This window comes from Mus musculus, chromosome 15 (assembly GCF_000001635.26).
Source record: "Mus musculus strain C57BL/6J chromosome 15, GRCm38.p6 C57BL/6J".
Taxonomy (NCBI): domain Eukaryota; kingdom Metazoa; phylum Chordata; class Mammalia; order Rodentia; family Muridae; genus Mus; species Mus musculus.
Genome location: NC_000081.6, coordinates 79889532 through 79901895, shown reverse-complemented (window position 1 = coordinate 79901895; position 12364 = coordinate 79889532). Strand labels below are relative to the sequence as shown.

Here is a 12364-nt window from a genome sequence, read left to right as displayed (position 1 = left end):
AAGGCCACACAATCCACTTATGCCCATCCTTGCTGTGAGCACCAGGCAGATTCTTGGTTTTTAAGCACGGGGTCCCACTGTGCAGCTCTGGCTGACCTAAAACTCACCATGTAGATCAGCTTAGCCTTGAACTCAGAGATCCACCCTTTCTACTATGATCCAAGGTATGCACGGCACAAGTTCAGTGGTCGCCCAGGCCTTTAATGCCAACACTTGAGAGGCAGAGGCAGTCTCAAAGAAAGAACAAAACAAACAAAAGCTCTGCCACCACACCTAGCTTTAGGCAGGTCCTTCTAAAAAAAACTTTTCATCTTTATTTATATAGTGGCATCTGTGAGTGTATGTGTGTGGGTGTGGGTGTGGGTGTGGGTGAGTGTATGTGTAGGTGTGAGTGTATGTTTGTGTGTGTGTGTGTATATGAGTATGTGTGTGAGTGTATATGTGTGCATGTGTGTGTGTATGAGTTGTGTCTGTGTGCTTTCACCAACTACATCAATGTATATTTGTGAAAATACAATAACTAAACCCATTATTTTGTACACTGATTTAAATTTTTCATAAGTAAAAATACATATGAAAGAAATTAAAGCAAAGCTCCTAAAAGCACTGAAGCGGGGAAGCAGCGGGGTCTCCTGAAGGAACCAGGGGTGAGAAGAGATACAAAGGGGCTGCTTCTGGCCACCTCTGCTCTACAAGAGGCACTGTTTGGGCTTTCGTTTCCTTTTCTTTTCTTTTCTTTTTTTAATTAGATATTTTCTTTATTTACATTTCAAATGCTATCCCAAAAGTTCCCTCTACCCTCCCCTTGCCCTGCTCTCTCGTTTTCTTTTTTTGAGGCGGCCTGTGGCCCTGGGAAAGTCCCTGGTTTGTGACTGGGCTCCTAAAGCAGCTGTGTGTGACCGCACCGACTCCTACCAGGGTGATGGCCCTTCAGTCTACTTTTTTTTTTTTTTTTTCCGAGACCAGAGTGCCTTTGTGTAGCCTTGGCAGTCTTAGAACTAGCTCTGTGAACCAGGGTGGCCTTGAACTCACAGAGATACTCCTGCCTCCTAAGTGCGGGGATGAAAGGCATGCTCCGTGGTTGGTCCTCCCTTTTTAAGGTCTCCCTGGGCCCTGCCTCCCTATCTCCTCTGCTCTCAACCTTCCTGCATATCTGCACTGGAGCATCCTATGGGCTATCCTGGGCAGGGTGGTCCTAGACCTCCAGTCTGGGGGCTTTACTTCCTGCTTAGTAAACTCTATCTCTGAAACCCTGATAGTGATGTACAGGCCCCGTCCCGGATCAGGAGGACCAGGGCAGCTAAGCTGGCTCCGTCTCAGACTTACTTTCCGTCCTGTGATCCTCTGGGTCGGCAAAGCAGAGCCTAGATAGAAACGGGTCTTCTCATGCAGTCTGAACAGGGATCCAAAAGGAAAGGAGAAGCTAACTCCAGAAAGGGAGCTGGGTGCGAGCTGGAGGGGCAGGGGGAGGGGCAGGGGGAGCCCACCTCACTCACCCCTAACCGGCACTTGGTGTGGTTCAGGGCACCGGATCTCCTCTTGGGCCCTGGAGAAGGCAACACCTTCTGCCCTATCTGCCACCCCCAACAAGACAGGAAATAGAGGGACATCTCAGAAGAGGTCTCAGACTGTCACACAGCAAATAAACAACAGGGCTGGAGGGCTGGCCAGGTCTGCTTGGCTGTGTTCCTCCCTCCTCTAGCTGCCCCTCTGTGGCCCTGATTGTTGCTAGGAAAGTTGCAGGAGTGGGGTGGGGAAGAGGTGACTCCCACAGAGCCTGCCAGGTCTAAGATACAAGGACAGGACTCTAAGTTCACTTTCCTGAAGCGTTTCAGCCTGCTTTGGCAAGTCCTAACCAAGGATCCTCAGGTTAAAGACACAAAGAAGTATGTGAGAGCTGTCACCTCAGGGCCTGGCTCTGGCAAGGACAGGCCCTGGCAGGCCTCCTCCTCTTCCTCCCTCTCTGCCTTGGCTTCTCTCCTGCCGTAACAGAGCTTAATCATCTGGGTCAAGCTGAGCTCTTATTTCTCATGATGTTATTAAATGGCAGGGAAGCCACCGGCTAGTGTCCATGGCCAACCTATGAACTTACTCTCTGGAGCATCCCCAAATGCCTGTCTCCTAGTCTCACTTCCCATTCTGCCCAATTGCCAGAGGTACCTTCCCTAGCTGTTTCTCTGCGCTGGCCTTTTACTCTTTTTTGTTTTGTTTTGTTTTGTTTTGTTTTTTGTTTTTGTTTTACGAGACAGGGTTTCTCTGTGTAGCCCTGGCTGTCCTGGAACTCACTCTGTAGACCAGACTGGCCTTGAACTCAGAGATCCGCCTGCCTCTGCCCCCTGAGTGCTGGGACTAAAGGCGTGCGCCACCACCCAGGCCGGCAAAAAAGTATTTATCATTATCATCACCATCATCACCACCACCATCATCACCATCAACAACATCATCATCACTATTATTATGTGTGTGTATGTGTGTGTGTGTGTGTGTGTGTGTGTGTGTGTGTGTGTGTATGTGTGTGATATAGGGTGTGCACCTGCCATGGCCTAAGGGTGAAGGTCAGAGGGCAACTCTGTAGAGCTGTTTCTCTCCTCCGTCCTTTATGTGGGTTCCAAGGACCAAAGTCATGTCACATGGTTTACATGACAAGCACCTAGAGAGCCACCTTACCAGCTTGCTCTACTCTTATCCCTCTCATTCCTCAATGCTCCTCCCCTGGCCTCTTACGTAAGTGTACCCTGCCACTCTGTTTCATTCAGTCCCCAGTCCCCACGGCTCACCTGCCCTCCACCCAGAACCTCGTCTCTGGGAGACCTTTTGTTAGACAGATATTTGACAGAGTGGATGAAGAGCTGGAAGGGACCGAGATGTAGCAAGGTCTGGAAATGGAAGAGGGGGCCAGGATATGGTCAGGGATTCTCCTGGGGTGTTGATAACCAGAGTGAGGACTCTGGGCTCCCCATCCACAAAGATGCCTCTTAGCCCTGTGAGAAGCACAAGTTCAAGGCCCCTAGGCCTCAGAACTCATAATGGAGATAGTGTTTGGAGGCTAGCCGCTCAGGGGGGGGTCCTCATTCGAGGTCAAAAACAGAGGGACGCTAGGAAGGAAGGTCTACACAGCACACAGAGACCCAACAAGAAGGACCATCTAGAGGCCAAGGGAGAGCATCAGGAAAAACTGCTTGCCAGGCTCTCAGACCTGGAGAGCATGGTGGGCTTAGTGAAGCATCTGGTGGGTAACGTCCTGGTAGCTGGGGTATCTGACAGCTCCTCCCTTCCTATAGGCGCCCAAGGCTGCCTTTTTTTCCTCTATGTGCATTGATGCTTTGACTGCATGCATATATCTGCGAGGCTCCCTTGAGTGTGGAGTTACAGACAGCTGTGAGCCACCATGTGGTTGCTGGGAATAGAACACAGGTCCTCTGGAAGAGCAGCCAGTGCTCTTAACCACTGAGCCATCTCTCCAGCTCCTCAAGACTGCCTTTATGGGGTTTCTCTACCTCCCAGTCTCCATGCTTAGACATAAGCCAACTGGCTTGCAGCAGGACTCAATGACGGGAGATACCAGGTTACAGGATTGGGAGGGCCTTGTGGGTAAAGGCGCCTCAGAGAGAAAAGAGGTTTGGGAGGAGGGAGAACAGGAACGGTAGTCAGGCAGGAGAAAGCCCCTTACCTCAGAATCTCCTGAAGCTTAGAATCCTGGTATCTAAAATTTGTAAGCAGTCTTTTCCAAGGCCTGAATCGCCTGCCACCATTGTCCACAAACTTCTTCCAACACTTTTTAAATTCTGAATCAGAAGAGGAGAGAAGGCAGTTAGGGCCCAGCAGGAGTCTCCACAGTCCCTCAAGGCTGGTTCCCTGGGCACACACCCTTCACCATATGGCAGACCCACATACCCTCCTGCAGCACTGGTGCCCACTCCTCACCGTATAGGTCCATGGCAGCCACCTGGGCTCCTTCCTGAACCAGCCTGCAAAGATTCTGCTGGGTTTCTGGGTCCTGTACGTTGTAGAGGCGGGAGCTGAAGATGTCCAGGCTCAGGTTGTGGTGTGTAGCCAGGAACCTTACTATCTGCTCTGCACATTCGAAACAGGGGCTCCAGGACATATACCAGGTGATCTTGAACTCTTCTCTCGGAGACAGCACTTTCAGTACTTTGTCATGGAACCAGTATAAAAAGCAGATTTCAGCGTGGATGTTGTCCTGGGGGGCGAAAGGGGAACTCTTGATGGGAGGGGAAGGAGGAGGATGGAGGGGATCTCCACCGGGTGTCTCCATCCCTCCCCATCTTCTTTGTTAATTCCCGTGTCCCTCAGCATTCAGGGCATAGTACTAATTCTGCATTCTCAGCCAACCCCTCTCGCTAGCACTCTGAGCCCTGTTGAAGCCAGGTCCACTGGGGGATTGGCTGGTTATCTGTCTGCCATATCTGCTCTGGAGGACACAGGCTAAGAAGACCCCTGAAGATCCCTGAAGGAACCACTGACCAAGGGTAGCTACCAAGTCCTTGAAACATGGCTCATCTGAGGTTACATTTACAGTACATGTGCAATACACAGTCCTTTCCTTTCCTTTCCTTTCCTTTCCTTTCCTTTCCTTTCCTTTCCTTTCCTTTCCTTTCCTTTCCTTTCCTTTCCTTTCCTTTCAATTTTTGTTTTGTTTTTCGAGACAGGGTTTCTCTGTGTAGCCCTGACTGTCCTGGAACGCACTCAGTAGACCAGGCTGGCTTCGAACTCAGAAATCCACCTGCCTCTGCCTCCCAAGTGCTAGGATTAAAGGTGTGTGCCACTACTGTCCGGCTTTTTTTTTTATTATGTATTTATCCATTGGTTTTTCAACTCAGGGTTTCTTCGTGTAGCCCTGTCTATCCTGGAACTAACTCTCTCTCTCTCTCTCTCTCTCTCTCTCTCTCTCTCTCTCTCACTCTCTCTCTGTAGACCAGGCTGGCCTTGAACTTAGAAATCCACCTGCCTCTGCCTCCCTGGTGCTGGGAGGCATGGGACACTACCGCCCAGTGTCATTATTATTTTCTGAGACAGCATTTTACTGTGGTATTCCTGGCTGGCCTGGAAGTGGCTATGTAGACCAGGCTAGCCTCAAACTCAGAGATCTACCCATCTCTGCCTTCAGGGCCGTGAGACTGGAGGTGTGCGCCACCACACCTTGCCTCTGCAGTCTCAATGGACTTGGCACCTGCCTGTTGTGAAAAGAGCCTGGGTGATCTATTTATTTAGCTTGTGTGTGTGTGTGTGTGTGCCCACAGTGAGAACACGTGTGTGCTCATGAGTGTGGAAAGCTAGAAATTGACACTGGATGTCTTGCTCATTCTCCACAATGAGGCAGGGTCCTGCATGGCACCCAGAGCTTGCTGACGTAGCTAACCCCGTGAGCCAGCTTCCTCTGAGGCTTCCTTGACTCTGCCTCCCATAGGTTAGATGGATAGCTGGCTCTAGGCTCACCTAGTTTTTACATGAATTCTGGGGATCCAAACTCGGGCTCTCATGCTTTTGTGGCAAGTGCTTTATCCTTGGGGCCACCTCCGCAGGCCTTTGGTCTTTATTGGCTATTTGTTTGTTTGTTCATTTATTTAGATAAGATCTCACACAACCCAGGCTGGTCTCAAACGATACATAAACAAAGATGACCCTGAACTTCCGGTCCGCCTGACTCCATTTCCTGAGTGCTAGGATTCAAGGTATGAGCCACCATGCCAGTTTTTCCTGTGCTGCCGAAGATCAAACCCAGGACTCACATGAATGTTAGGTAAACATTCCACCAACTGAGCTACATCCCTAGCCTAGTACTGAAAGACCCCACCATAAGGCTTAGCAAGCTAGCTGCAGTAACGCCATTTTGCAAGGCATGAAAAAGTACCAGAGCTGAGTTCTCAAAAGTTACAAGGAAGTTTAGTTAAAATATATGGCTGAATAATACTGGGACAGGGGCCAAACAGGATATCTGTGGTCAAGCACCTGGGCCCCGGCTCAGGGCCAAGAACAGATGGTACTCAGATAAAGCGAAACCAGCAACAGTTTCTGGAAAGTCCCACCTCAGTTTCAGGTTCCCCAAATGACCGGGAAATACCCCAAGCCTTATTTAAACTAACCAATCAGCTCGCTTCTCGCTTCTGTACCCGCGCTTTTTGCCCCCCAGCCCTAGCCCTATAAAAAGGGTAAGAACTCCACACTCGGCGCGCCAGTCATCCGATAGACTGAGTCGCCCGGGTACCCGTGTTCCCAATAAAGCCTTTTGCTGTTTGCATCCGAATCGTGGTCTCGCTGATCCTTGGGAGGGTCTCCTCAGAGTGATTGACTACCCAGCTCGGGGGTCTTTCAGTACCTTGTTCTTAAAGACCCCATGGTGAAGGGAGACGGGTGAATCGCAGTCCTTTCTAGTCACTTCATAGCACAAGAAGGTATCTTTCCGGCCTTTGGCATAGCCTAGGTTCTTAAAGTGGAACTTGAATGTTTCTTGAGATATCAGGTTTCTGCAAGCACAAGAGAGAAAACAGAAATTGCAGAGTGTGCCCTGGAGTGACCCCAAGCAGAACAAGGCCCCAAAAGTCCTGAGGCACCCCCAACTCCCTGAACCTTTGACAATTTCTGGAGTCCTTTCCAAGCAGGAAGACAGAGGGAGAGGAGACAAATCTTGCCGCCAGAGAGGTGCCCTCCTACTTGGGCCCCACGCTGTTCTACCTCCAAGTCCTACCCAAGAACATGCACAGCCTGAGGAAATGAAAGGCTCAAGATTCTTCAGCCTCTCGCTGCAGCTCCTTCCAGACGGGACACCTCCATGTGGGATGGAGGTTTTAAAAAAATCAAGGAAATGAGACCAGAGAGATGACTGGTCAGTAAAGCGGCTTGCACACAAGTCCTGATTCTCAGAGCAGATATAAAAGCCAAGTATGGGGGTTGTGAATCTACAACCCTGAGTTGAGGTATCAGAGATAGGAGGATCCCAAGAGCTCATTGGCCAGCCCGCTGGAACCCACAAACTCATTTTGGTGAAAGACTCAAAAAAATAAAGGGAAGAGCAACTGAGGAAGACAATTGACATCAACCCCTGGCTTCCAGATGGGCGCCCGAGTTATATACTGTGCCCATCTCCCAGGCCCACCACACTATATACTGTTAGAGAAATTCCTAACGTCACATGGGCAATCTAATGTCTCAGGATTTCTCGAACCTGAACTCATCAAGTCCTTCCCTGACCCTGCAGGCGAGGGTCCCCCCAAATAGACAGGGAAAGCCCAAGCCTGTAACTATAGTCTTTAAGGAGCAGAAACAAGAAGATTATGCCAAGGTCGAGTCCTACTTGAACTATATAGTGAGTGCCAGGCTAGCCAGGGCTTCATAGTAAAATCCTGTCGGGGCTGGGGTGGGGGAGGGTGGGAGAGGGAGACAAGAATGTAAAGAACAGCAACAACAACAACACAGCCAAACTACCACCACCATCACAATAAAATTCCACAATATAATAACAACCAAAAATCAGGAGACAGGGGGCTGGTGAGATGGCTCAGTGGGTAGGAGCACCTGACTGCTCTTCTGAAGGTCAGGAGTTCAAGTCCCAGCAACCACATGGTGGCTCATAACCATCCGTAACGAGATCTGACTCCCTCTTCTGGAGTGTCTGAGGACAGCTACAGTGTACTTACAATAAATAAATCTTAAAAAAAAAAAAAAAAATCAGGAGACAGAGTCTGGATCCCTTCCCTCAAAGCTGGCTAGGTATTAGTGGCCTGGGAGGACCCCAGGCTGGACCCTTTCCCTCATAGCCAGCAGCCTGTAGAAAAGAGCTGGAAAAATCAGACGTCTATCAAGCCTTGGTCAGAAGAATGGGATCGGAGGCTTATCTCTGACTCTGGAAGGAGAGGTGACATCTGGGACTGGTTACAAGGCCACACCCAGGGGACAAGGCTATTAACAGATAATTGCTGATAACTGGCTTCAGGAGCCCTAATCCTGGAGACAGACAGCTGGCCAGGGGCTTTCTGTTGAAGACTGAAGACATGCTATTCTGTGATATGACTGTCGCCTCTCTCTATACAGGTCTATCCATCACTGGACAGGACAAAGTTGCTCAGGGTGAGGTGAATTGGTTCGAAAGACGGGCCAGGGAGATGGTTCAGCGGGTAAAAGTATTAGCTTTGAAGTTAAAGCCTGCATTTCCACCACACCCACGCATGCACGCACCACTTGCAGCTGGGCTGCCCACGGGACAGTGGCCTCCACCGACATCACAGGCACCAGGAGAAGGGACAAAAATCAGAATGTCACCCAAGGGAGTAGGCAGTATAACTTTCTTCTTATATGTAGGTTTAAAATACACTCACATCTCTCTCTTTCTTTTTTTTTTTCTTTTGTTTTTTTCGAGACAGGGTTTCTCTGTGTAGTCCTGGCTGTCCTGGAACTCACTTTGTAGGCTGGCCTTGAACTCAGAAATCCGACTGCCTCTGCCTCCCGAGTGCTGGGATTAAAGGCGTGCGCCACCACACCCGGCCACTCACATCTCTTGCCATTGGGCATGTATACATATGTGTATGTGTTCTGAATTAATATGTGCATGTCTGGGGGTCAGGAGAAGGCCTTGGATTCCCAGAAGCTGTAGTTATAGGTGGTTGTGAGCCATACCATGTGTTTGCTGGTAGCAGTTGGTCCTCTGTGGAAGGTGACAAAGGTTCTTAACTGCTGAGCCATCTCTCTCCAGTGCCAACCCCGCCCCCTATTATTTCTCTTTTTCTCTTAGCTGACTGGTGTGGTTCCGAGAAGTCTCCACAAGCATCCAGGCAATGGGTGTGTTAGGGGAATTTCTCTTTACCCTTTCCCTTTCCCAGCTCAGAGTGGCTACTTCTGGAAAGGTGGTTCACATTGCCTTAGAGAGTGGTCCCCTCTTCTCCCAGTATCCCCTGAGGTTGGGTTAAAACAGCACGGATATTCTAGGACATCTATCGAAAGTTCTCCATACATGGTCGTCCAAAGTCTGCTTCCATGGATTTCTCTTTAAAATTTGAAGCCCAGACCAGCCTAGCCCTGGATCAGCATGAAGACCCAAAGGCGAGTAACCCCAGACTGAGAAGTCTCAACAGGAAGAAATATGGGTGACGTGGAGAGGGGTACAGGGTGGCCAGTTTAGAAGCAGCTATAAGGTAACCGAAGCGGCTCAGAACAAGGACCCTCGAGGGGAGTGGGAGCTACGGAGTATCCTGGAGAATGTGAGAGAGGAATCGGGAGCTGGGGACCTAGAGGAGAGGCTCGGTATACAGCAAAATGGGGGCCACCAGGAAGAGACTGCAGTGAAAATTTTGGAGGAGCGGGGCCAGCGGTACCTGATCGGTGAATAGCATTTGCGATGGCTGCATCCCAGACAGAATGGTCCCATCCCAGCTCTGGGCCCCAGGCGCTGGGGTTGCATTTTCTGTGAGCAGGCTATGGAAGACCCCCAGAAGTGAAACTGACCTCCCGGGCCAAGTGAATGCAGGCCCCACCTTCTTCCTGCATCAGCTCCCGGAATGGGAGGGCTCTAGGCGATCAAGCCCAGAAGGCTCCTGCCCACCTCTTTGTCCCTTGGCTTGGCAGAGACCTGCTCCTCTGTACAGCGGCCCGCGGGGATCGCAAAGAGAAAGGGAAACTAACTGATGGTAGAGAGAAGCTGATGCCGACCGCGGTGAGGGTAGGACAGACGCCCCAAGGGTGGCCCCAGGCGTCTCCATCCAACCTGCCTAGACCATCCTGTGCCGAGCTTGCAGCCAAAGCTGCCAGTTGAACCAAGGGTTTGACTCTGTAGGTGTTAAGGAGTGGGGACCCTTACATTTTCTCCCTTCGGCTTAGGAGGGGAGGGGACAGCCTGGCTTCGCATTTCTAATTGTGGCTTGGATTTTGGCACCCTTCACCTCTAATTTCCCAACTGCCCCAGGTGTGGAGCTAGACTGAGATCAACGGGGAGCACAAAAATGGATCATTGATGGCTCCGAATCAGCCAGCAGCAGGTGGCCGAGCTGGTATCAGAGCCCGTCATCCAAGCTTGTTTCCCTGCAGATGAGGGAGACCGAAATGAGTTTACTGTTCTCACAGACCTGTGTCTCTCGAGGGCAGTAGCGTGGACCAGTCAAATGTAGCAAGTGCACGCTTCTGGTTATTGAGGTTCAGCTAGCGTTCTTTGGAGGAGTGAATGCACACGGAGTCAAGTAATCTTCCAGTGGTTTGGGATACACGTGTGCAGGTATACACGGTGCTCTCCACAGAGGCTCTGGGCACAGTAGCCAGTTCCTGTAGGGCGAGCGTGTCACAGCGCCCCCATCTGGTGGAAGGCTATCCTTATTTCTTTACAAAGCCAAACTTGTTGAACTTGGTGGGGGAGGGAGTGTGTGTAGTTTTCTACTGTCTTGGAAAACAAATGGACACAATATAACAGCACTAATGGGAAATAATACTTCAGTCGGAAGTAGACACATATAAAAAGAAAATATAACAAAAGTAGATCCAGAAAATGCACCAAACTCAGATCCAAAGGAGGACATAGTGCTAATAATACCAGCCCTGCAGCCAAGATATTCTGTCTCTTTCTTAATGTGGCCTTTGATGATTTATTTAACATCCTGAGTCTAATATTCTTCATCTATAAATGGGCATTTTAAAAAAGCTACCTTATTGGGATGCTGGCAAGATAAAATGTGGTTTATGTAAGAAACTTAGCAAGTGCCCAAACTGTTATAAGAAATGAATGAAAGAAATAGCGCCAGTCACTGTATTTATTTCTTTATTACATGTATTTGTATGAGTGTTTGTTTGCACCTATGTGTATATACCATTCAAAAGAGGGCACCAGGTCCCTGGGTACTGGAGTTCCAGATGGTTGTGAGCAGCAGTGTGGGTGCTGGGAACTGACCCTGGGTGCTCTTACCTCACCACTGAATCATCTCTCCAGCCTGTCCTCTATCCTCTGACAAGAGAGATGGGATGTCTCCTGAAGTGCCTTGGATGGAATTTTAATCGATCAGTGAACCTGGAAACGACTGCCTTGTACAAGGGTCATAGTGTGTGTCCTAGAGAAATTGGAAGTTTTTTGACGGATCCATTTCCCTATCTCCTGTGTGTTTGGTTTAGTGAGAAATTACTAAATACCCCTACAGTCGCGATGCCATTTTGTATTCTCCATGCCAGATGCCCCCTGCCTGGCATCTAGTGATGTCGCTCATTTCATCTTAATCACCAATGGATTTATAGTGATATAGTGAGGTGGTTCGGTTGTTTTGCTCTGCTTTGCTTTTTGAGACACACGGTCGCTAGGTAAACAAGGCTGAACTTGGACTCCAGATCTCTGTGACCCTGCCTCCTCAGGACTGGGGACCACAGGCACATGGTACTGTGCCTCGCTTTGCTGTGGTCTCCTTGTTCATCTCCGCGTGGTTAATGACAGAGAACAGTGCATTCAGGTGCTTTTCTGCCATCCCTAGAGAGCTGCATTAAACAGATTAGTAATCTGCATAAATATATTCATCTCCTTGACTCTTTCCATCCTGAAAGCCACTAAGTCCAGCTTTCTCCTTCCTTCCATTCTGTCTCTGTGATCTCAACCACAGTAAAGTCACTTGTGTTTCTGCATATTTTATTGTTACTATTGCTGAGATGAAACACCATGACCAAAGCAATTTGGGGAGGGAAGGGTTCATTTGGCTTACACTTCCACATCACTGTTCATCATCAAAAGAAGTCAGGGCAGAAACTCAAACAGGGCAGGAACCTGGAGGCAAGAGCTTGCTCTCTATGGCTCGCTCAGCTGCCTTGTTATAGAACCCAGGACCACCTGTCCAGGGATAACACCACTCACAATGGGCTGAGTCCTCCCATGTCAACCACTAATTAAGGAAATGTCCTACAGCTGGATTTTTAAGTGGCTTTCCTGCAATTGAGATTCCCTCCTTTCAAGTGACTCTAGCTTGTGTCAAGTTGATACAAAACTAGCCAGCACTCTGTGACTGGCTTTTTTTCATCCACACAATGTCCTTAGTGTTCATCTACATTGGAGAAAGTGTCTAATTTCTTTTCTTTTCTTCCTTCTTTTGCTTGCTTTTCAGACAGGATTTCTTCATGTAGCTCTGGCTGGCCTGGAACTTAGCTGGTCACAAACTCAGAGATCCACCTGTTTCTGCCTCCCCAGGGCTGAGGTTAAATTTGTGTGCAGCCATACTGAGAGGTCCCCTAAAAATAAAAAACCTTAAAAATTAAATAAGAAAAAAAGAGTTTCGGTTTCCAAGAAAAGCCGATTGGACTCCTCAGAGGGAGCTCCTGGAGATAGGCTGTTAATCACTGGTGGCTCTGTAGCCTTGGGCTGAGATAGTTCCTGGAGTCTCCTCAACACCTCACC

General features: G+C 49.3%; 1 protein-coding gene and 1 long non-coding RNA gene across 8 annotated transcripts in view; one reads left to right on the top strand and one right to left on the bottom strand.

Moving 5' to 3' along the window:
* Nucleotides 1-9838, bottom strand: part of Apobec3 (apolipoprotein B mRNA editing enzyme, catalytic polypeptide 3) — a 26161-nt gene extending 16323 nt beyond the window's left edge. For 2 of the 7 annotated variants that reach the window (XR_001781583.2, XM_017316806.2), the window contains exons 1-4: nt 9327-9594; nt 6338-6485; nt 3925-4201; nt 3671-3785 (exon numbers count right to left, since the gene is read on the bottom strand). Coding sequence is in view for 6 of the 7 variants with exons in the window: in XM_017316806.2 (XP_017172295.1) it covers nt 3671-3785; nt 3925-4201; nt 6338-6485; nt 9327-9412 (626 nt within the window). In the remaining variant the exon portion in view is untranslated. Of the gene's footprint in view, nt 1-1326; nt 1365-1496; nt 3651-3670; nt 3786-3924; nt 4202-6337; nt 6486-6706; nt 6874-9326 lie in introns of those variants that run through there. The other 5 variants (NM_001160415.1, XM_017316808.2, NM_030255.3 and 2 more) reach the window with 5 other exon arrangements.
* D730005E14Rik (RIKEN cDNA D730005E14 gene) lies at nt 8758-12364 on the top strand. Its single transcript, NR_030675.1, has one exon. It is a non-coding gene; the product is annotated as an RIKEN cDNA D730005E14 gene (long non-coding RNA).